The 25,525-nt window shown below is 40.4% G+C and overlaps 2 protein-coding genes across 6 annotated transcripts in view; one reads left to right on the top strand and one right to left on the bottom strand.

Moving 5' to 3' along the window:
• sash1b (SAM and SH3 domain containing 1b) overlaps window positions 1-10,471 on the top strand; it is a 69,567-nt gene extending 59,096 nt beyond the window's left edge. For 4 of the 5 annotated variants that reach the window (XM_080414880.1, XM_080414882.1, XM_080414883.1 and 1 more), the window contains 12 exons: window positions 402-534; window positions 728-1,158; window positions 1,541-1,615; window positions 2,551-2,694; window positions 2,854-2,986; window positions 3,205-3,374; window positions 3,964-4,170; window positions 4,574-4,724; window positions 5,401-5,532; window positions 6,945-7,840; window positions 8,614-8,745; window positions 8,899-9,030. In XM_080414880.1, the coding sequence (XP_080271006.1) occupies window positions 402-534; window positions 728-1,158; window positions 1,541-1,615; window positions 2,551-2,694; window positions 2,854-2,986; window positions 3,205-3,374; window positions 3,964-4,170; window positions 4,574-4,724; window positions 5,401-5,532; window positions 6,945-7,840; window positions 8,614-8,745; window positions 8,899-8,967 (2,673 nt within the window). In that variant the 3' untranslated portion in view covers window positions 8,968-9,030. Of the gene's footprint in view, window positions 1-401; window positions 535-727; window positions 1,159-1,540; window positions 1,616-2,550; window positions 2,695-2,853; window positions 2,987-3,204; window positions 3,375-3,963; window positions 4,171-4,573; window positions 4,725-5,400; window positions 5,533-6,944; window positions 7,841-8,613; window positions 8,746-8,898; window positions 9,031-10,402 lie in introns of those variants that run through there. The other variant, XM_080414881.1, reaches the window with a different exon arrangement.
• Window positions 10,382-25,506, bottom strand: ddo (D-aspartate oxidase; the record flags this gene model as incomplete). The annotated part of the gene is made up of 5 exons (XM_080414885.1): window positions 25,281-25,506; window positions 12,898-13,086; window positions 12,540-12,648; window positions 11,515-11,691; window positions 10,382-10,940 (listed from the first exon to the last, which is right to left on the bottom strand). Exons 1-5 carry the CDS (start codon window positions 25,312-25,314, stop codon window positions 10,382-10,384), a joined length of 1,068 nt encoding a protein of 355 aa, XP_080271011.1. The 5' UTR covers window positions 25,315-25,506.
• Window positions 25,507-25,525: the final 19 nt, after the last annotated feature.

The raw sequence follows: 25,525 nt of genomic DNA on the forward strand, positions 1-25,525 counted from the left end.
TGGACACAGTGATTTCCAGCACACAACCAATTTGTTTACCCATGTGAACCCCCCTCTCACAAGTCTATTTAAACATTACAGTAGCCATGGAGGGTGACCACTGGATCCCCACATAGCATTCAGTTTCTGTGGGTTCATATTTCATATTTATGTCGAGCAACATGTGGTTTCAGTTTCAGCTTCTGCAGCATGCATACAACATAAATATCTTTCTCGCTGCCTAATTTTGCGACAGCGTGAACATCCTGATGTCACAAATGAATAGAGTAAAATAGCTGGTTGGCGATGTTCATGAATAAAAGTTACCACATTGTATATTCTCTCATTTATCACCATTCTGTAAACAGAATGTCAGCTCTCATTTTTCTCACAAAACCTTTTCTGTGTGTTCTTCATGATAGCCGTGTGACCTGTCAGACGATGAACAGGAGGAATCGGTCACATTTAAGAGACTCCACAAACTGGTCAACTCCACCCGCAAGGCCAAGAAGAAGCTAATCAGGATTGATGAGCCTAAGAAGCCTGGATCACAGGGTACTTACAGTACTGTTGACTGCATGTAATATTGAGAGAATAGCGTTTATCATGGTTAGGCAATCAGTCACATGATGGAAAAGAAAAGTAGTTAATGCCATTGACCGTAATCACATAGTGGCTGTCATGTGAATACGGTCAATTGTATCCGCAATCAATCATCATAATGACACCTGTCCTCTATCCCTAACAGAGTCTTTGAGTGTTGAGGTGGACGCTGCTGCTTCCTTCTACTCCGGGGTGCAGAAGAAGCACATGACGTGCTGCCAGGTGGACTCCCTGGCCGCGGCCCTGCGTGATCAGTTGACCTCTGATCGTGACTCAGACAGCCTGACCACCACCACCACCACCTCTCCTTCCTCTAGCAGCCTGGACACCTGCAGCAGCCACAAGATCTTCAGAGCCTTTGGCAAGTCTACCGGCAGCAGCAGCTCCCCCAGCCACCAGGAGAAAGGTCTCGGAGAGGGGACCAGGGAGCTGGGGTTAGGGGGTAGCCGTTCTTCTCTCTCTGAGACGGAGATAGGGTGCAGTGGGGAAGGCGTGGAGGAGGAGCCCAAAATGGCCCGCTCTCTCACTGAGGGAGAGCTCCGCCGGAGGGCACTGAGTCCTCTCAGCCAGCATGGGGTGAGTAGGATGAGAGGAGTTAGGAGAAGATTGGGGAGGATAGTGTGTAGTGAGGTGGTCAATGATCATTATTGGAAAATAAACCATGACAGGGTGACCAATACTTCCAGAGCAATGTCAACAGAGGCAGAACACTGGTCTATTATTCATAACATTGGTGTGCTATCAGGAAATAACAGACCACAAAATGCCTTGAGTCTTCACTTTAAAACTTTAAAACATTAACCAATGCTATCAGATATGGATTTTTGACGTAAGAAGAATTTGCTTACCTGTTTGATTCATAGATCTGTGTTTCTTAGTAATGCCAAATAAGTAAGTCACGCCATCCCAGTGTATTCATTGTTTACAACCAGAATATACTTTTTCTTTTGTTTCACAGAGAACCTGCAGTTTTGGAGGTTTTGACCTAACAAGCCGGTCTCTGCACACAGTCAACTGTGACTGTGATAGCTCTGTAAGTAGTCATTCTCCATTATACCACAGTTGGTGCCAACCTTGCATTTTGGTTGGCAGAACAGCATTCTAATGAGTGCCAGTACTGTATATACCAATATGGGCAATCTATAAAAGTATCACTCCTATTTACCTTATTCATAGATATAGACACTATATTATAGTATTTGCTGTACTGTTGACTAGGGATGGGCAATATTATCGATATCACGATATATCGCGATATTTTATTTCGCGATACTGTATCGATACTCCAGTATCGATATCGCGATAAAAAAAATAAATAAATAAAAAAAAAATTTTTTTTTTTTTTTTTTTTTGCTTTTTCAGATACAGGCTTTATGAAAAACATTCAAAGAACCTATCACAGATCTGCAGCTACTCAATATGTAGTGTATATATAAACAATATGTAGTTGTGATTTATGTATATATCGCAATATATCGCAATATATCGCAATATATCACAATATATCGCAATATATCGCAATATATCGCAATATCGTGATACGACCCAAGTATCGTGATGCGTATCGCAATATAATCGTATCGTGACCCAAGTATCGTGATACGTATCGTATCGTGAGATTGTTGCCAATACCCATCCCTACTGTTGACTATTGCCATGATTTGTGCCTGTGCAGCATTTCATTGCTTACTAAAAGGAGTAAAGATATCAGTGAGGCTGGCATACCTTACCGAGATATACATTTTCACACATGACATGGGTCAACTGCAACTACAAAAAATGTGTCAACTAGCTAACATTAAAGTCACTGCACTACTAACCACCTGAGTTCTAACGGTATTGCTGATAGCTCTCAACAACATTTATCTGTTAGCTAAACAGATGATTTAGGCTATCGTTTTTATCTCTGACCGTATTATGCTTGTTCCTCGTTATGTTAATTTTTCTTGTTTCCCATTTGCAAATCAGAACAAAAACATTGTAGGCATCCCAAGAGCCTGCGTTAAGTCTCCACCAATGTCCCGCATTTCTCTGGGCAAAAAGGTCAAGTCTGTGAGAGAGACCATGAGGAAACGCATATCCAAGAGATACCACTGCTCTCTCTCTGAACAGGTAGATCCTGTAATTATGCTACCCACTTTATGTGGAAAGAACATTTTGTGTCGCGCTGGAAAACCGATTCAGTTTACACTTCAAAACAGTAATCAGTCTGAAGAACTGTTGTGGCGCTGTGTGCAAAGTAGAACTAAGCATTCTTTCTCTGTCCTGTAGTCGAGCCCTGACCACATATCTAGCTGCCCCCAGTCCCCCCACACTGACCGAGACTCTCTGGCAAAATCCAAACTGAAGCCAGGAGGGTCTGTGGAGAGTCTCAGGAGCTCACTCAGTGGACAGAGTTCTATGAGTAAGTGTGTGTGTGTGTGTGTGTGTGTGTGTGTGTGTGTGTGTGTGTGTGTGTGTGTGCGTGTGTGTGTGTCAGAACTTTGCATTGATGACTCCTAGCGTATGCTTTAGCATACTCTCCCTGCAATACAAATGTCCCTTTCGGTACAATAGAAGCTGACATTGACCTACTACAAATATTCAATATTCATAACGCCACGTGGTTGGTGCTGTCTGCAGGTGGTCAAACGGTGGGTACCACTGACTCCTCCAACAGCAACAGGGAGAGTGTCAAATCCGAGGATGGGGAGGAAGATGAACTGCCTTACAGAGGACCTTTCTGTGGACGCGCTCTGGTCCACACTGACTTCACTCCAAGCCCATATGACACAGACTCCCTTAAACTCAAGGTAAGGCAGTTCAGAAGTTCCAATAAGAAAAATGTGATAAATTACCTGTGTTAAATTAGTCCTTTTACATTGGTTCAATTTGGGGACAGGTCCCTGTGACCCTGGTTTGAATTCAATATAAAGTTATACTGTGTAACTTCTGCTTTTTGTGAGTGTTTAGCTATGTGGTCATTACAGCATGTTCGTAGCTTGTTTTTGCTGCTGACTTCTCTAGTAATACATCAAAATAAAAGAGAGACAAAATACCATTCCAGTTCCAAAGCACTTCCTGTGAGTGCTGTTGTCATTTTGGCAGAAGTGTCAGGGGCATCAGCAGACACTTGTGTGACTAAAATGGTATTCAGAGAAGTGGTCACACAACACATTTATGTGGAATGGTTATTGTGAGAAATATGCCAGTGAAGGATTATGTATAAAATATATTTTTTTTTATTGAAAAAGGTGCACACTATAACTTGAAGATCTTTCATACTGCCCTGATTAGTAGACTAAAGCACAATGTTGCCTACGCATCACCACATTCCCACTACTCTACCATTAATCTTTGTGCACGGTCAGTCTATAATTAATTCCTCTGTTTTTTTTTCAGATTGGAGATGTCATTGATGTCATCAGCAAGCCACCAATGGGTACATGGATGGGCCTGCTAAACGGGAAAGTCGGCACCTTCAAATTCATCTATGTCGATGTCCTGCATGAAGAGGTGGCAAAGCCCAAAAAGACCCGCAGGAGGAGGAAGGCCCGGCAACCCAAACCCACCTCTGTCGAGGAGCTCCTTGATCGCATCAACCTCAAAGTAATACATTAATCAAACAGAGATATGTAGAAATCGATTTTATTTTCCTGGAAGGAAATTATTATGGCACATTAGCAACAAATGCACAGTAAACTATTGTGTCTTGACAGTAAACAATTGTGTCTTGAACTTGGCAGCATTAGATCCCCCCCACTTAACCACTTACTTAAGCCCTATACATAAACGTAGTCATATGACATATGAATAGCAAAAATAGACGAGTTTGTAGATCTTCTATGTTCTCTATTTTTTAATATTTGGAAATTGATTAATTGTTGTGGATTTATTTGTAAATTTTGAGAAAAAAAAAGAAGTAATCTTTCTCTATAATAACATTCCCAAAATAGGGATGCCAGTGTTGTGTGGTTTAATATTTGACCTTTGTGTTCTCTTTCCTCCCCAGGAGCACCTTCCCACATTCCTGTTCAACGGCTACGAGGACCTGGACACCTTCAAGCTTCTGGAGGAAGAGGACCTGGATGAGCTGAACATCAGAGACCCTCAGCACAGAGCTGTGCTGCTCACGGCTGTGGAGCTGCTGCAGGAATATGATGGTGGGTCTGAGACAACAACATACACACATTTAGTTTCATAACTCATTCATCCGGTTTTCGGTGGCTAAGCACTGCAGGTCCAGCTACAAATCATGTACGGTAGACATGGTTGAGTTTTCAGTTCCTTCTTTATTTTTCTTAATTCCGTATCAGATGGAAAATGTCTACATTTTAATACAACAATGCACTCATCATAAAAATAAAATGTAGGCCTACTTTGTAATTTTGTACTTTTGAATATTTAATTATTTTTAAAAGCAAGTACTCCAGTACTTTAATAAATTTCAAATTTCAAAATTTCACTTGTATTTGAGTAATGTTTGACCATGAATATCTATACTTTGAAGTACTAGCGTTGAGTACTTTGTCCACCACTACTCCGGGTTGGCCGGGCAGGCATTTCAACAATTTCCATTGGTTGCGGGTGAGAATCCAGCAGGGCATTGTGTCCTTGTTGCTGGACCAGCAACTTGGTGTTTGGCATCAACGACCAACTAACGGCTAAATTGGGGAGATTTTTTAAAATGGCAACAAAACTGCACAGCCCAATGCAGTGTAAAATACAGCAATACAAATACAATGCAATGTAAAGAACAGCAGTATAAATAAAATCCAATATAAAAGACAACAGTACATGTGTTGTTGACCTTGGAGGTGCTTCTGTTGTGCCTTGCAGGTAGCAGTGACCCGGAGCGAAGCGGCCAGTCTGGAGGCTCACAAGAGAAGCTGCTCCTAGACAGACGTGGCCTTCTGGGCGACTCGCCGAGGGACTCTGGCTGCTACGAGAGCAGCGAGAATTTGGAGAACGGTAATGACAGCCTGAGTCGCCTGTGACCGGATCACTGTCCTCCGCTTCTGCCCTCCTTCGTCACTAAGGACACCGTGGTCTTCATGCTTGAGCATTCCAAACCAAACTTCAGTTTTTCATGCTCTTTCGGAAAGGCTCTTTCCCTGTCGCTCATGCATATGCAACTCTCATTTTTTTCCCGCCTCCTTGCATACTTTTTTTTTTTTTCTGTCAGTCATTATTTGTTCTGTTTCCTCAGCATTGGATGGAAAAGGCTGTCTTACGATCCGTGCCCTCCTGCTTCAATTCATTTGAGATACTATCGCCTTTCTTTACAAGAATTACCATCTCGTTTGTGAATTCACAAGGGAGGCGGGGGGGTGCACGCTTTTCTAGATTACCCACATCTCAGAATACCTGTACAGTTTCTGTGTAGAGCTGCCTGTAGGTCTGCTTACACAAATACATCTGCTGTTGTGAATCGCGTGGTGGTTTTTCACGTTTGCTGAAAGTGGTGACTGTTGAACCAAGGCGTGATGAAAGTACTAGTTAAAAAAAAATAAGAAGAAGAAAGAAACCGAACATTTAACGGTAATTGCAGTACTTCTTTACTGTGAAAGCTTGCTTAATTGATCATTCTTTTTTGTGGTTGTTTGCATTGGTTTACGTCTTGGGAAGAGAAAAAAAAGTTTTAAAAAATGCGAAGGCTTATGCTTACTGCATAATCGAAGGCTCTTGTGAAAGTTAAAAGGGCATGTGGGGAAGAGCATGATGTCAGAGTTGCTTATGTTTCCCCTCTTGTATAGTTCTTTAAAAATTCTGCTGTTTTGTGTGTATATTTTTCTAGTTCAGTACTATATAATGTTAAGCAATATTTTATGATGTGCCTGAAAACTGCATTAAGCAGACCAATAAAAAAAACTTTACTAAATGGTATAACTATACTTGTTGAAAGATGGCTTTTTTTTGTATAATTGTAAAATGCATTGAAACGCATAGTGAGGACAACCTTGACAACACAGTCCACTCTGATATAATTAATAAAACTGTTATAAGATAAAAGTTCAAGTAACACTAGCACTTCTGATTGAGGTGTAAATTCTTTGGTCTCAAAACAGTCCTGAAGTGTGCTACTGTCATAGTTGAGCGTGAGGAATAAATTGCTCAATGCTTTTACCAGACTGGACTACTCGCCTGTTTCCTGTCTTGTTTTTTCTTCTTTGTTTTTCATTTTTTATTCATTCATTAGACATTTTCTTCTCACATTTTCCCCCATTTCCTTTCACATCAGTTAATGGTGTATTTTCTTTCCAACACTTAAGTACTGCACTATAGCGCTATATTCTTCCATTTGCAAGTGAAACGCATATCAGGTACATTTACAATAAATTGAAATATGCATGATATGCACACGTTGCACTTGTTTATTTCAGGGAGGGACAAAAAGACATCTTCCTCCATGAGCAGGTCCTCGTCTGGTTTTGAATCAAGCCATCTTCCGTCCCCAGAACAACCTTCCATTCCTTTTACCTCAACCCTGACCTCGACTTCCACCCAGTCCACTAAGACCTTCCTCCAGAGTGTACCGGGACACCTGCCCTGTACCCTACCCTCCTTAAGACCCCCTAAGAGCAGCTTAAGTCTGCTATGCCAGGGTAGGACTCGGCCTCCATGTGGAACCCTAGCCAGGAGTCACAGCTGGGAAGCACTGGGAGGTGTTAGTGCAGCAGAGACTAGGCAGCCAAGGCTTTGCCACTCCCTGGGAAGCCTCCACACAAAGAAAGATGTCCAGAACAGAGGACAACTACTTATTATCCCAAAGGATTGGGAAATTACACACGTCAGAATTTCTAAGCCTGAGGAGTCCACGCAGCGCATGTTAAATCCTCAGAGACATTCAGAGGGCAGGTTTCAAACATCAACCGCATTATGTGGTGTTGTTCCTGGAAGTTTGGAAGTGGCTTTACCAACGGCGCCTGTTCTCACGCCCAGGCAGGAACAAAAGTCCCCATGCACACACCTGAAATTACCTCCCACAGTGGAGAGAGGACAGTCCAGTCATCCTGTAGCAATGCTTCCTTTATCAAATCCATGCAGAGAGCCATTACCAGTTCAGATGAGCCTTGCTCATGACATTCCGTGCACAAATACCTCTGACACCATCTGTTTGGAGGGCAAGAGAAATGTTTCAATTTCAGCACAATGTGAAGCCCGCAGGCTGAAGGGACGGAAGAAAATGTCTGTTAAGTCTGTGAACCTGGAATGTCTTCTGGAGGAAAGACTTCAGCTGCAGGGTATTGATCTGACTATGGAACCCTTCTCTGACGAGGTACTGTTTTGCAAGGATGAAATGGGCATTGAGTTAATAAATTATTGTTTTTGTATTAAAGGACGACTTCAGCCATTTTCAACTTCATATGATTAGTCCTCACTAATGCTCATTATAATATGGTATCATTTTCGTCTACTTGGTCTGTGTCTCAGAGGAGGGCTGTGGACATTTCAGAAACCCACCTACCAGTGACATCAATGGGGAATCCAAGCTAATAGAAACCACAGGCTTTCTATTCCTGGAAAGATAGCATGCTTTAATGGAAGCCATTGTTCTCGCGTTAATAAAAAATAAAATAAAACATTTGTTTGAAAAAAATTATCTGCTAAACGATGATGTCACTGGTAGGCAGTTTTCTGAAGTGTCCACAGCCCTTCTTTTTTTTTTACCATTTTATCATGACTATTAGTGATGACCAATTATATGAAGATGGGTTGAAAATGGGTGAAGTCGTCCTTTAACTCTTGCTATTATGGGCCCTAATGCCATTAAACTACTTTAAAGATCCTTTGCTTAAAGTTAATTGGAAGTAAAAACCGTCGTATACATAAAATGATGCATAATTATGTGTAATCTAATCTTTGAACACTCATTGTGTTACAGAGTGAATATTTCCCACTTTAATTACACATATTCCTAGACTATTTCTTATTTTTATCGTAATGGACGTATCCATCTGGAACCACTGTAGACAGTGTTTTGTCGTCATCTTATGACTACATAAATCCAACTACAGTAGAAATTCACACACAGCTGTATCCTGTTAACAGTATGGCCGATATGGGATCCCCCAGTCCCTGATTGAGATGTTTTCCAGTGAGCTGAAGCAGCCTATAGGAGAGACTGTCTGTGCCATGGACCAGCTCCGAGTTCAGCATCTACGCAAGCAACACCGCCTGGCAGTGAGTGACCCACCAACCGTAATCTCATTCAATTTGATTAAGAAACCAACTATATAAGGGTTTCTCTACACTGGTGCAGTAACAAATATATTATTTTATTATGTTGCATGGTTGATCGGATTTTCTTTGTCTTTCTACCAACCCCTTCTACAGGTCCCAATGAAAGATTTGACCGAAGCATGTCACATGTCAGAGTCAAATGCTCATCTGAGTGGAATATGAGCATGGACTGTATCTACCTGTTTGTAGAAACCAGAAGTAGGCGTTTTGACATGGTCTGCATGAAGCTTGCAAATGTAAAATACTGTAAATGGACTAAAAGTGACTTCCAAGATGCTGATAATGATTTCTTAAATTCCTGGCTACAGCTTGCATTGCACCCGCTAAGTCAATATCGCTACACAAAGCATTCCGGTTAACGTTTTTTTTTTTTTCTTCTCCTTTCTAGTAAAGCAGCTAAATGTTAGGCAGAGACATTGCCTGTAAATACATGCAAGCATTTAAGTATTATGGTCTATTGGACATCATTTCAAAATAAACTCTGGGGAATGTCAATCATATCAACAGACAGATATTTCAAGATTGTTACATCCCATATACAGGTATACAAGAGTGAAATTCTTGAGTTTTGGATCCTCGACATTGTAGCAACAAGAAAAGCAAAAATGTTAAATATAAATCATGTCGGTTTACGTCAAATGTTTTCACACTTTCTGTAAATCATTCTCAGTAGTAAATACAAATTCTGAAACCAGTATATTGATGTATTTTTTCTTCTCCTATTATTAAAATGAACCTCAAAATAGACACATCAGTCAATCAAACTTTATTGTCACAACACAATTACAGGTAAAAGTGAGGTGAAACTCTTTATGCAGGCTTTTCACTTTTGCAGTTTAAAAGAGTAAATAAAGAATCGGGAAGTAAAAGAAGTATAAGTACAAAATAAATTGAGCATAAAAATGCCTGAAAATAGCTTTTTTAAATTCGTATCATATTGTAGATTAAAATAAGTTCTAAATCACATGTAGTGAAGTCAGTATCATGTAGATTAAAAGAAGTCCTAAACCACATGAAGTCCTGTGTGTGTGCAAGTTGATAAAGCACAGACGACAGATTTTTGTTTTGTTCAACAATCCGACAGTTGCTACGTAGATAACAACTCTGCCACAGTGCCTTGTTATGGCTACATATATACTCTACATATATAGCCTATTTAGTTAGGCATAAGGTGCATAAGGTTAGACACAAAGGTGGTAGCACTTTGGTAGGTCCACATAGCAGCAGGTATGTACATGAGATTAGACATTAAGGTAATAAGCTAAGCTAATACGTGTAATATATTTAACCAATTATAAACAAAACTCAATTTGAATTGTTTTGCATTGATTAGCTGAAATAAATAAATAATTTATCAAAAATGTGCTTCTCTATTACGATTAATCTAGAAAGTTAGTTACTAGTTACTAAGAAAAGAATCGATAGTTGCAGTTCTATTTAGCACATTTCTTTTGTATTATTGTTTTTACAAATGGTGGGTATTACATTTTTTCAATTAAATTCTTCAAATTTTTTCTCTCAAAAGTTGAGTGAGTTATTGGCACAATATCTGAAGAATTCAGCAGTACCATTTTGCTCAAAGTCTTGCCTTTGACAGCATTTCATGAAGACACTGCCTGACCAGCCCCAGTGCATCCAAGGCAGTGCCCCAGCTCAGGGTGACCCCCCAGCCCCCATGACCATAGTTGTGGACAACAGGCACCTTGCGTCCATGCAGTGGCACCTCCTCCCTCTCCACCCTTGGGTTCTTCCTGCTTGGCCTTAGACCGACCCACTCTTGGAGTATCTTGGCCTTACTGAGGGATGGCTCCAGTTTGCAGCAGCGCTGCAGGATGCCCTCGGTGTCTCCTTTGTCCACATCCAGCCTCCAATCATCTTCCTGCCTTGTGCCCCCAATTGTGACGCTGTGGATCCCGGGGTAGATGTAGGTCTTCCCGTCACCATCTCTGATGAAGTTCTTCAGCCAGGGGGCCTGGACATTGAGGACCTGGCCCCTGACTGAGTACACCTGGGAATCATCTACCAAGGTCTTGGAGCCCAGACCAGAGCAGTTTACAATGATGTCATAGTTTCTGCTTAACTCCTCAAGACTGTTAATTTTCCTCTGTTCAGCCTCGCCGCCAGCTTTTCTGAACCTAAAGAAAAAAGACATGACAAGAGTTTTGTATGTAAATACCTGTATAATTGTTACAGATACATATTTTCTATTTGAGATGCTGCTTTGAGATCATTTGCACAGTGAATAATTCATATTAATGCAAATTCAGTGCAGACAGTTTAATTATTCACAAATTAATTACATAGGCATAAGAGTATTGTGAAGAATGTTATCACAAGTTTATTAGGGTTGATTGACCTGAAATGAACTAACCTTGATAAAAGCAAACTCCAAATGATACAAACACAATATCTTTATATCTCTTTAAAATATTATTTCAGACAATGGATATACACTAGTCCAAATAAACATTGTGCATTTTTGTCTACATTTAAAATGTCCCTTAATTATGCACAGAACCATGTTGTGACCCAGTAAGTATGTTGAAATGATTTCTTATCTCATGCTACATTTGTAAAATGTAATACATTTGTACATTTCAATGTTTATATATTATATTATATATATATTATATTATATATTTTCATTCACTGTTTATATTCAGTAGTTCAGCAGTTTGGCACTCAGCGCTGCCCCACCCTGTAGCTTACCTTTTCTCTAGCCAGGGCAAGTAGGAAGAACATTCACATTTTATGCTAGTGAAAGCCTGGCCAAACTTGTGATCTGGAAACCGTTCCAGTTCACGGTCAGACATGAGCCTGAATCCAAACACAAACTCTGCCCAGAAGGGCTTCTTCTGAACGGGAACCTCCTTGAAGATTTGACACCTAGAAACAAAAACACATGATCAACATCAATAATTATTGTAAGAGATATCTTTAAGGTATCAATACTTCTGTTCATTTTTTTTTATCTATTAAATGATAAATGTACCAGTTGCAGATGACCTCCATACACCATACATTCACAGACTTGGTCACAGCTTATTTTTCTAACTTTATGAGTTGAGAACTGACTAAAGGCAGCATCACTCTCTTTCCTGCCACCACTTTGCTTTTGTGCTTGTCATTTGCTCAAGTTTGGTTTCTGTGTCCCAAGTTCTCATTGTAACTATGTTTCACAGTATTAATCTCTACCTTTCTCCATTTGGGAGAGATACGTAATCCGTAATACAGCATTACATTGCTTTTGTGCTTATCATTTGTTTGAGAGTTTGGTTTGGTCTCCATTTGTCACCTCCTACTGTGCCTTAGTTTGTTTTCTATTGAGGCTGTAAACAGTTGTTGTGAAGTCACCTCACCTCAAGTCACCTCATTGATCACCTCCTAAGTGCACTTAGTCAGAAAAATGCTATTAGCGTGCTTATCCACTGTAATGCTGGTGTAGTGCTACGATACCTCCTATTGAGTCTCTGGCTGAGACAGATAGAGCACCGAACCCTTCTTGGAGATTAGAATAATATGGTATGAAATTAAACATTTTCCAAACACCTGACTCTTTGTTCAGCAAAGCACTCTAAATTATTTAATTGAATAGTATCTTTACTTATAATGCACTGGCTGTGGGTGAGTAAGGTTTTGTTTTGTTTTTTCCTTTCAAATACTTGATATTTGGTTTTGGAATGAAATTCTTCACATCGGTCTCACTCAACAGTTGGATGAATATCACTGCTTACCCAGAGCTCAGCATTACACCAGCTTCTGGTGACTGTTGGGATTCTGCTATTTTCAACAGGTGATCAAAAGTGTCTTTGAACCAGCGCTTCTGTCGTTCCTGAGGAACATCTAGAATTGAAGAAAAGAAACACAAATTAGATGAATACAAAACAATACTTTCTAATCTCCGATTAGAAAGTTGACTGTTTGATCAAATCAAATCACGTTTATGAATTAACTTGACCTGACAGTCACAATATCAGGTGTGTGTGCAAAATGTATGAATCCATTGCAAATCATTTTCACATTACTTGATTGAATGAGATGTGGAAAGGAAAGGCAAACTATTGTAGTGACATGAATTTACTCCCTCCATACCTGGAAATTGTGCAGCAAACAGAATCCCTGCAGCAACATCGCTGGTGGTGTTGGGAGAGAACTTATCGGCCAGAAGAGTGACAGAGCAGAAAGGCAGAGCTTCAGCAATACAGACAGCAGTAGAAAGCCCAACCACACCTGCTCCCACCACAACAACCTTCACGCTTTTCATTTTGGAGCACACTGCGTCTGAAATACAGAGTACTGTGTCAAATGCCACTTGATTGCTTGAATACAGTAAAAGAGTTAATGAGTTACTCGATACAAGTTAATCCACAACTACAGGATATTAGTTATTATAGATTATACATCTATAATCTTTCAATGAAGAACGTGCAAGAGACCAGAGGAAATATGAACCATGGTGGAAGAGTGGTTAAGATACAGGCCTCCGCCTTGCATATAGAAGGTCTTGAGTTCAAAACCAGCAAGGACATCTTTCCAACTTTTACCTGGGGCTTTTACCTTTATCTAATCTTTCAGTGAATTTCACACAAGTTAACAGATTAAGTAAGAACTTCTGTTGTGCAGTGGTTTAGATACAGGGCTTGCAACCAGATGGTTCCCGGTTCAAATTTGACCAGGACATTTTTCCAACTTTTACCTGACTCTTGCACCTTTATCTAATCTTTCAGTGAACAACGTGCAAGAGACCAGAGAAAGTATAAATCATGGTAGAGCAGTGGTTAAGATACAGGCCTTGCAACCTCTGATTTGTTGGTTCAAATCCAACAGGAATATTTTTCCATGTTTTATCTGACTCTTGTGGTCTGTATCTAATCTTTCAGTGAAGAGCGTGCAAGAGACCAGAGGAAGTATGAACCACCAGTGACCAGGACATTTTTCCAACTTTTACCTGACTCTTGCACCTTTATCTAATCTTTCACTGAAGAATGTGCAAGAGACCAGTGAAAATATGAATCATGGTCGAGCAGTGGTTAAGGTACAGGCCTTGCACATAGAAGGTTCTGAGTTCAAAACCAGCAAGGACATCGTTCCAACTTTTACCTGGGGCTTTTACATTTATCTAATCGTTCAATGAAGAGCACGCAAGTGAACAAATTAAGTAAGAATCACTGAGGTGCAGTGGTTTAGATACAGTGCTTGTAATCAGAAGGTTCTGGGTTCAAACCCCAGTTGTCCCATGTTTCAATGTTGTAGTACTTTGACATTTTCAAGGCCAAAATACAAAAAAGCATGTCAAAAGCACTAGAAGACACCTGCTGAGGGCCCAAAGGTGCGTTAGCGCAGTGGTGTGGTGCGCTTGATCGTTTGCCTCTGCTACAGACATTTCGCCTCTGACTCTGTCCCTCCCCTGTTTCCTGATAGTTAATGGTGGGGGGTTATGTCTGAAAGAACTCTTCCCAGCTGAAGTTTTACAGGAAGAAATTCCAAGTGAATATGATGATGCCAATGCCTGAGCTCTTTTGTAAAATTCAATGTCGCCCTCTCGGGTACCCCGGGTCAGGGGATCTTAGTATAATCTGCACTCTGTGTTTGTGCACGCGCACACCCATAATCCATAACCAGTGGTGTAAAGTAACTAAGTACATTTACTCAAGTACTGCACACAAGTAAAGATTTGAGGTATGTTCACTTTACCGAAGTATTTCCAGTTTTCAGTACTTTTACTTCTACTTCACTACATCTCAGAGGCAAATATTGTACTTTTACTCCACTACAATTATTTGAAGACTTTAGTTACTAGTTACTTTGTATGAGCTTGTAGATCTGCTATAAAAAAAACAAGGGAATGTGAAGTACAAACTTTGGCAGGCTACTAATCCTACAGTACATACTTACACCTAGTAACCCCATTCATACTTTAAAATGTTCATCTTACTGTGGACATGTTTCCCTGAAAATGAATCTTTGAAATGTTTCATAGTTTCAGAAATATACTCCTTTAAAAGTTCAGAAATGTATAATGGAGGTCGATGGAGGATTTTTGGCACCTAAAAAAAACCTAAAAAAAACTTTCACCTAGAAACTCCATTCACAATTAAAAAATGCCACCTTACTGTGGACATGCATGCTTGAGATTTTTTTTTTTAAATCATTTGTAGTTTTGGAAATATTTAACTTTAAGCGCCCAATGCATTGTCAATGCGGCAATGGACATTTAAAGGGAAACAAGTACAAACTTTGTCAGACTACTACTAACCCCATTCATACTTTAAAATGTTCATCTTACTGTGGACATGTTTGCCTGAAAATGAATCTTTGAAATGTTTCATAGTTTTAGAAATATACTCCTTTAAAAGTTCAGAAATGTATAATGGAGGTCGATGGAGGATTTTGACGCCACAAAAAAAGCATTTTTCATACTTTATCCTATTAGTCCATGAGCCAGAGCCCCAAAATTGAGCAAAAATTATCGAAAGAGTGGGCAAAACCAAACCTATATTAAATTGTTCATAGGGTCAATACGAGTAAATAAATATATGATAACCTTTCCACAGGAGCAGCTTTTTCATGGTTATCACACATTTTGTTATTTTCCCCATACGTACATGACAGGTGAAAAAATGACAACATTTAAAAAAGAGTTATCATAATGAAACTTCCTGAGTTGATTACTTACATGAAGACAATGATTTATCGTATTACAAGTTTTCTGAAATTGTATATTTGAATATGCAAATTAGGCATAGGAAAATATGCCCAAATTTGCACAACTTTCCAGAATCAACATTGGACAAAGCCAGAGTCAACATACTTATTTCATTTTGTTAAGATGTTGGATTCAAAGGTTTTTAACGAGGGAATATTCAATATCTGCTCAATTTTGGGGCTCTGGCTCATGGACTAAATGCCTAATTTGCATATTTAAATATACAATTTCAGAAAACTTGTAATACGATAAATCATTGTCTTCATGTAAGTAATCAACTCAGGAAGTTTCATTATGATAACTCTTTTTTAAATTTTGTCATTTTTTCACCTGTCATGTACGTATGGGGAAAATAACAAAATGTGTGATAACCATGAAAAAGCTGCTCCTGTGGAGAGGTTATCATATATTTATTTACTCGTATTGACCCTATGAACAATTTAATATAGATTTGGTTTTGCCCACTCTTTCGATAATTTTTGCTCAATTTTGGAGCTCTGGCTCATGGACTATATACACTTGATTCACAATTTAAAAATTCCACCCTACTGTGGACATGCATGCTTGAGATCTTTACTTTGAAATAATTTGTAGTTTTTGAAATATTAAACTTTAAGCGCCCAATGCATTGTCAATGGCAATGGCCACTTAAAGGAGAAAAAATGTATAGACCCATGGGAGCTAGACTGCTCACATGTTGAGTGTCCTTTGTCAGGATTCGATCCCATAACCTTGTGATCTGAAGTCAAGAGCTCTTCCAACTGAGCTATTCAAGCACACTAAACTTTGTATTATGAAATTTCATGAAGGTGATGGGTCATTCCCCCAAATGAATTAAAGGCATGAACTGTCCCTTTAATGTTGTCATTTCAACTGGCCCCTGGCCCCTTGCCATTTTGGTAATGTGGGCCACAGGTTCAGCTATTTGAGTATCCCTGCTGTAGATCATGTGTTTACCTGTAGACTACAGGTAAGGGACCAGTCGAAATTTACATAAGGGGGGGCATGGAGGAAAATAGGGGAGGGTCATGCCTTTCTAATTTTGGTCCAAGGGAGGGTCAGCTAATTTTACTTTGAATCCAAGGGAGGGTCATGCAATTTTGAATTGATAAAATAGTCCGTTTTGTATATACCTTTTTAGTACAGCAGAACAGTGGTCAATGACCCCTCTCCATTTCAAAGGATACAAAGAATTCAAATCAAGTAACACCTTGTCTATTTAGAATCAATGACGGTCGTTAACAAGCCATCAACGCACAGCAAGTGTGAACGACCCAGTCAAATCTATTCAGCGTCTTAACGATGGTGGTTGAACAATTAAGCAAAACTTCAACAGGCGTTATTGGAGAGATGCATTATAAATAGGCCTACTATAACTGGATATTCATAATCATTTGAAGTAATTCTGTGCATGTGATTAATGTGGATCTATATGGACAGTTGTGTATAGATGCCTATAGCTCCACAAGTAGAACCAGAAGCATCAGGCCATAATTGATAGCCTAATTTGTTTTATGTAGGCAACAGTGTAGTTGTAGTCACTGTAGTTGATAATTAAAAGGGCAGAGTGACAAAAGTTTTAAACTACTGGTTACCAAATATTCAACTTTCTTCAATCTGACCAGGATTCAATGGGTTTCCCACATGTAAGATGAGAACACTATCCATTCTGCTACCACTACTACAGATACACTGTGCATTTAGCAAGACTGACTACACTACAGCAATGTTCTAATCAATGTGGAAAGCAAAACATTGGACATATCAGTTTTAAATGTCATGTTGTATTTGATGGGGAGGGTTAGGGGTGTCAAGAATTTCACAATACGATACATGATGTTGGGCATGATATCGATATGATATATTATTGTCTCCGCCGTAGGTGGAGAATATGTTTTCGCTTCGTCCCGCCGTGTGTGAGCAAACATTGTTAGCCAAGCTAACATTGGGCAAGCTCCACGTGACACGTGTCAATTTGTTGACACCAATGCCTCTGATTGGCTAGAGGGACGCGTGACGAAATAAAATTCTATAAATAGGTGTGTCACTTCAAAAAGCCCCTACTTTTTGAAGTGAGGTAAAACAGGATCAATCAGACTTGATTGGAACAGTACCTTCAGTAAGTCCAAATCACCCGTCTGTGCGTGTGTGTGTCCCTCTGAGAACACCTAACATTGGTCAAGCAAAGGCGCAGAAGGCCAAAGCTAAGAAAGCATACTCATCTACAATTGTAACACAGAAGAGGACTAGAGTTGAAATGATCCCACAACAAAGCCGAAGTCTTAATACGTGTCAATATGTTGACATCAATGTCTCTGATTGGCTAGAGGGATGCATAACGAAATACAATCCTATAAATAGGTGTGTCACTTCAAAAAAACTTTTACGTTTTTGAAGCGAGGTAAGACAGGATCAATCAGTCTTGATTGGAACAGTATCTTCTAGTCCAAATCACCCGTCCGTGCGTGTGTGTGTCCCTCGTGCGTATGTGTGTAACATTGGTCAAACAAAGGCGCAGAAGGCCAAAGCTAAGAAAGCATACTCATCTACAACAGTAACACAGAAGAGGACTAGAGTTGAATTGATCCCACAACAAGGCCGAAGTCTTAATACTATAAAAATTGGCCACCTTGATCAAATACATTATGTAGCACTAGAGAAAACTGACATAGATCAAACACACCAATCAACTGCTGAAACTGTTCAAGACAATGAAGATGAAGAAGACAGACAAGTATTTGAACAAACCAGTCAATTACGACGACTCCCATATGATAGATTGCTTCAATGTAAACAGAGCATTGCTTCAATTAAACAGAGCTAAGAATCATAAAGAAAGAATGAAATTAATCAGAGACAAAGAATCGCTAAGACGAAGACTAGCCATGAATGCTGACAATATGACACAGCAAAGATTGCTACAATCTCTGGAAGAAAAAGTAGAAGAGTCTGAAGAGAACATCGAAAGGAAAAAAAGGAACTGGTCAAAGTATTCAAATAATGAAAGACAACATCAACAAGCACATAACACGAGTAAGAAGAAACGGTACAGATCACAAGAATTAGAAGTTGATGAAGCTGCTCTCGCATTCTTAAAGAAGATGTCCGAAAGTGGACCCAATTATGTCTGTGGTTCCTGTGAACGAATGCTCTACAGAGAATCAGTGGCAGAGTTTAAACCTGGAAAGTATACAGGAACGATAGATATTGTAAGTCTCCTAGACAAAAACCCAACTGCAATCAAGCAAAACAACACTTGGATGTGCCACACGTGTCATCGGTCCATTAAACTTGGGAAACTCCCTACACAGGCTTGGGCTAACAACTTATTACTCGACCCAATACCCCGAGAACTGCAGGACTTGCACCTGTTAGAAGAAAGGTTGATAAGTCAACTTATTGCCTTCATGAAACTTGTTGGCTTGCCAAGAGGCAGACAAAAGGCAATCCATGGTAATGCAGTCAATGTGCCATCTAACCTAGACACTATTATCAAATTATTGCCAAGACTTCCTGAAACTGCGGAGGTTGTTCCCTTAAAACTAAAACGAAAATTGGCTTACAAGGGACACTATATACATGAATATGTGCGGCCAAAAAAGGTGCTTGACGCCCTAAACTGGCTAAAGAAAAACAATCCTCTATACAACGACATTGACATCTGCAATGACTGGGAGGACCGCTGGATCGAAGAAAATAGTGAATTGTGGGAAGCCATGACAACCATACCACAAGAACCTTACCCAAACAAGAATGAAACCACCTCTGCAACTTCATCTATAACCTATATAGAACATTTATACAAGAAATTAGAAGATTATGTTAAGTACAATGAACTGACCATCTTTGATGTACCTAAAGATGGCAATTGTTTTTATCATGCTGTAGCAACCACCCTTGAGATAGCAGGTATACAAACTATCACAGGTGCTGACATGCGCACACAATTGGTTACCTTTCTAGAAAACCCAGTGATCCAGAAAGACTATATGCAATTTCTCGCATTGCCTAATGCTGAAGAATATCCAATTGATTCCCCTGAGTTCATATTCCAACAGCAGCAAGAAATGAAATTGATCATTGAAAAGATACGCAAAAACGATATCGTGTCCTATGTCAGACTACATGGTTCATTGTAGAGCTGCAGAATCGTATCCAGAAGGCTTCCCGTCGTACGTCGCTCGTTCCTCTGGGCAGAGACAGAATCTACAAACAATACTGGCTTTTCCCTTCCACCTGTGCTCTGTTTGTGGAGGATGATTACTTTGGGCTGACGGAGGACATGCTGGAACCCCACCCTGCATCTCTACAGGATGAACAGATGGAGGATGAAGGACAGCAGGACACACAGATGGACACCATACATAGCCCCACCTGTATCCCTGCCAGTTGCCTGCCAGTCATACGCCCCAACCAATGGGCCTTCTACAGCTCGGTGGAGGAGGTGGAGCAGCTGATGGAGGCATTGAACCTGCGAGGTCACAGAGAGAGCAGCCTCAAGGAGACGCTACACCAGGAGAAAGACGGAATCACACAGATACTGAACAACACTGCTGCTGTCAAATATAATTATAAAACCAAGGCCCCAGAATCCCTTGCTACAGCTGAGAGTTTCGTGGAGAGCCGACTCAGAGATATGCTGTTGGACATTGAGGAAAGAATCTACGAAGGAAATCTGTGAACGCTGAAGATAACGGAGAGAGAGACATGGAGATCAGCATTGGAGAGAGGACAATATGAACTGCTGGCTGCTGATGGCAGAAAGAACGAAGAGATGAATGGTGGAGAGGAGATGGAGGTGGATGACTCTCAGCCAGTGAACAGTACCGTCCACTGCCTTGCTCATGCCCTGTTTCAGATAGAACAGGAAATCGAACGCAGGTTTCTCCAAGTTCCTCTGGGCGGCGGGGAGTCCAAGAAAGACAAGAAGATCGGTAAAAACAAGAAGAAAAAATGACGACCCGTCCAGTGACAGTGACAATGGCAGTGCCAGTGGTAAGATGGTTTTGGAACGTTGGAGAGAATCTCTGCAGTCCTGCTCCAGTTTTTCCCTAGTGTTTGTCCACCTGTGTTTGTCCACACTTTGGAAAAGAGCATCATTTGGGCAAAGTCTCTCCTCAACGCTCGCTGTAAACTGTGCAGACGGAAAGGAGACGCAGAGACTATGTTACTGTGTGACGGATGTGACCGAGGACATCATTTGCAGTGTTTGAGACCCAGACTGAAGTCTGTCCCGGAAGGAGACTGGTTCTGTCCAAGCTGTCGTCCCAAGCAGCGCTCTGTCCGTCCCGTGTCCTCCCGTAAGCTCTCCACTACTGATGAGGTGGATGAAGACAAGGAGGAGGAATCTGAGGAGAAGGAGGAGGACTCCTCCTCTTCCTCCGATTCGTCCTCCTCCTCAGAGGAAGAATCGTCAGCTGAGGAAGAGGAGCCAGTGAGCAGCAGGAAGAGGTCTGTAGCAGCGAAGTTGCCCCCGTCCTCCAAGTTGGTCAAACGGGGACCTAAAGATCAACAGGTGCCATCCAGAAACAGCAGCTCTGCTGGAAAGAACTCCTCATTGGTTAGTTTTACGTGACATCACAATATGTAATATAAATATATAAATAGGAGGCTGAGATCACACAATGTAACTAACTCCCATTATGCAAACAAAATAATCAGCAAATGAGCATCTGAAACCTGATGATCGCGCAAAGGCGCAGAAGGCCAAAGGCCAAAAACAGAGAGAAGGAATGCAATTAAACAGAACCCCTCTGTTGAAATTCAATTCGACTAGCCATAAATGCTGACAATATGACACAGCAAAGATTGCTACAATCTCTGGAAGAAAAAGTAGAAGAGTCTGTAGAGAACATCGAAAGGAAAAATTTGACAAATTGAAAAAATTAGAACATTCCTAGAGAACTATGGTTAAAGATAGGGTAGGTGATTTCATTTGATTAAAATAGCACGGGTCCGTTGGCGGAGACTTGTGCTCCGAGGAGCACATTTTCTAGTATTACTTTTTTTTTACGTTGTTGCCTAATAGTGTTCAAAATAAAGATTTCATTAATTAATTCATGCATGTCATTAGTTATGATGATTTGCCTAAATATGTAGTTCCACACTGATGTCATTAATTATGCTTATACTTTTGCCCAAATAAGGAGTTGTGTTTCTGTGGCTGTACCAATATAAGTGTTAGCGTGTGGAACATCACTGCATTGTTTTACATAGACTTGAAGACTTCACTTTCATCCATTTTGTTGTTGTTGTCCAAAATGTGGCACTGGACCTTGGATCTGAACAGAGGAACAAAGAGATCCTACGATGCTTCTGTAGCAGTGGAACACAATCTGTACTCCTTTGGAGGGTACCGTAACTTGAATGACAGGGACCAGATTGCAGTGAATGTCTTCAATACAGTATCTTTGAGATGGATTCAGTTGCCTCCTGTGACAACTGAACATCCACCTGAGGTTCCCTCCAACTGTGTGAAACACACAGCTGTGCTCATAGAAGATATCGTCTACATCTGGGGGGGTTTAGTGAATTTTCAGATAGAGGAGCGTGCTAACTTGATACATGTCCAGGGGGACGACTCCAACATGCTTTATGCATTTGATGTCGACAAACACAGATGGTTAAAGCCCAGTGTTTCTGGGACAGTTCCAGAGGGGAGGAGGGCCCACTCAGCCTGTGTCATGAGGAAGGTCATGTATATCTATGGAGGATACAACCAGCTGACTGGACACACTAATGACATCTACAAGTTGGACACCACCACAATGGTCTGGTCTTTAATTAACACCACAGGCACTCCACCACCTGTTTCATCATGTCACTCTGCCACCATCATTGGGACAAAGATGTTTGTATTTGGGGGCTATCCGGACTACGACAAAAACATCAGAGCGTTTGACACAGAGACCAACTGCTGGCTGAACACGCCTTCTGCACAGCTTCTTCTAGAAGGACGCAGTAATCATTCAGCCTTTACCTACAATGGAGAGCTGTACATATTTGGTGGAAGTCATTTGAAGCGATTGAAGAGATTAAACGATCTGTGGAAACATAATCCAGAGACCTTCTCCTGGAAGAAGGTTGAGCCCAAGGGAAAACGCCCATTTCAGGGGAGTTGTATGTCCTGTTGCATGGTGGGAGATCGTATCATCCTCTTTAGAGGATTCAGAGACATACCCAATGTCCTGCACATGCTAGACTTGAATCCGGGTTTGAAGATGTTATGTAAGCTAGCAGTTATTCAGTACGGTCTGGAGCAGTCAGAACTCCCACACGACATCAGATGGGAACTGGCAGCCATGACAGCAACAGAGTAAATATTGCAATCCGCCGAAGACAACCATGTTGTCTTTTGTGAATTATGAACTCAGAATGTTACCTCGTCCATCCAAACTATAGGATCAGATCAGATCATATGGACCTAACCATCAGATGAGTTGAGTTGGAACAGGTTGTATTTACTGTACCCATGTTGTTTTTTTCTATTTTACTTGTCTAGTACAGTGTTTCCCTGGATCGGCACCCATCTGTCAAATTTTTATGGGTCGCTTTATTCAGTTTCCTAAATGTGTTAATATTAAACAAATAAAAAATAAAATATTTTCAGAAATACAAAAAATATTTTTCAAAAGAACTTCACACACAAAAAAAGTCAAAAAAATCTATAAGACAATATAAAATAAGAAGAAATTAAAATAGCTAGATCTGCTATTTTATCTAGTTTGGGTCCTGGGGAGACACACACATTTCTTTTTTGGGTCTCAAGTTAAAAGGTTAGGGAACCCCTGGACTAGAATACCGAAATTGAATGAATGCGTTTACTATTGATTACATTTTTCTGTATATCTCTGCTACCCCGCCTGAACACACACAAAAATAATGATATATTATTGTCTCCGCCAGGCCGAAAGGCATGGCGAGAGAGTATGTTTTACCCCCTGTCCGTCCGTCCGTCCGTGTGTCCGTCTGCGTCCTGTCTGTGTGCGACCAGCTAATCTCAGGCACCATCGGCCCGGTCGCTGCGAAACTGTGCACGCACACTCCCTGGATGCCAATTCAGAACCTCTGCCCCACATTTTTCACATGGGCCTGTTATAGCGACACCAGGAGGCAGATTTGTGCGAAACCCATTTTTTTATATTACTCCTACAGATTTTATCCAAACGTCATGCAAATCGGTACACAGTATCTCTATAGTCATGTGATCAACACGGATCTGATTTCCCATATTCCATCCTGATTGGCTAAGGTTGGTTTGCAGGATTGGTCCGTTTTGAACAAAATGCCTCAAACTATGCACGCAGCTTGCGATTTCCGTGAAATTTCACACGCACATTCCCACTAGGCCAAGGAAGAATTGCCACCCTTTTCACATTGGCCTGTTATAGCGCCACCAGCTGGTCTAATTTAGCAAAACACATTTTTGGAACAAAATGCATCAAATCATGAATGCAGTGTTCGATTGCCGTGAAAGGCCTAAGGATAAATGGCACCCTTTTCACATTGGCCTATTATAGTGCCACCAGGAGGCCACAATAACGTACCTGACCTGGCGGAGACCTGTGCTCCGAGGAGCACTTTCTCTAGTTAATGTTCTTTTCTCATGTATCATCAACATTGGCCATCATCTTATAAATAACGTTATAAAGCAAGTTAGAAACAATTACAAAGTGCTTTGTACACAAATAAATACATTTGTGCAAGCTTAATGGAGAAGTGAAGTTCTCACTAACTATAAACCCATTGTTTCAGAGGACAGATAGACACTAATATAACAAATATAATATAATATAAGACTGCATAACTATAAATTCCACAAACCTCATATTTTTGTCATCTGGACTTTACCAACCAAGTGCAGCCTAGTTATTTCCAACAGCTAAAAAACATCTATAATACCAGATACAGTATAATACAATCTTAGATTAGATGTAGGCCTATTTGAGAGTGCAGATGCATGTCACATTAACGAGCGTCAACGAGCATCAGCTGACACACAACACCTCCCCTCTGCAGTGCTTTAAACTGAAAGTGACTGACTGGAGTCTGTTTCATTTCTCTCCAAAATACCTTGAATATGATGGAGGACATGATTAATAATTACTATGATTATGATAAGCTTTACATTTCATATCATACAGTAAAAACTCCTAACTTTCACCGGCAAAAAAAAGAAAGTGTTTTTTTTTTATTAAAAAAACAATTAAAAAAATATTACGATACAGTATGACATCATGACAATACCTATCATCACATTTTAATACCACGATAGGCTATATCGTGACACAATATATCGTGACACTTCTAGGCGGGGAGGGTTACTCTTTTTTTTGTAATCACTTGGGGAGGGTCATTGATTTTTTTTTTTGTCAAAGGGAGGGTCATGGCATTTTAGATCAGGGCACATACATTTCCTCCATGCCCCCCCTTATGTAAATTTCGACTGGTCCCTAAACACGTTTGAACATGAAGTTGATGATCAAAGTGACAGTTTCTGTAACCTATATGTTCATGACACTCAAATTAACTTTGACCTGTTCGCTGCGCTCCTGCAGCATGACTTTCAAAATAAAGTTATATCAAAAGTCTAATATTATGGGGACGTGATAGTTTTTCTTGATTGATACATGTTGACAGCAATTATGCAATTTAGTTGCGTAATCGGTTGTATAATTGAGCTTCTTTCCTTCAAATCATCAAAGCATAGATTGCTAAACTATCCAAGCACAAAATTAGAATTTAAAAAGTGTTACATAATGTAGCCTACCTTTAAAAGTGTTATCATGGACCTTCTTTTGCATTTTTCTTGCACATGTGAACAATCCTTAGGAATTATCTCACTGACAGATGGACCGCATACCGCCGTCCCTTACGTCACTGGACGATTACAAATGTATCGCAAATTACGCATATTTGCACAAATCAACCCCGTCAGTGTTCAAATAATCCTCTATTTGACCATATCAGCTAGAGCATAAGCGCAACCAAGTCTAGTCAAGTCCTTAGTAAGTT

Source organism: Gymnoscopelus braueri, assembly GCF_963280865.1.
Source record: "Gymnoscopelus braueri genome assembly, chromosome: 19".
Classification (NCBI taxonomy): Eukaryota; Metazoa; Chordata; class Actinopteri; order Myctophiformes; family Myctophidae; genus Gymnoscopelus; species Gymnoscopelus braueri.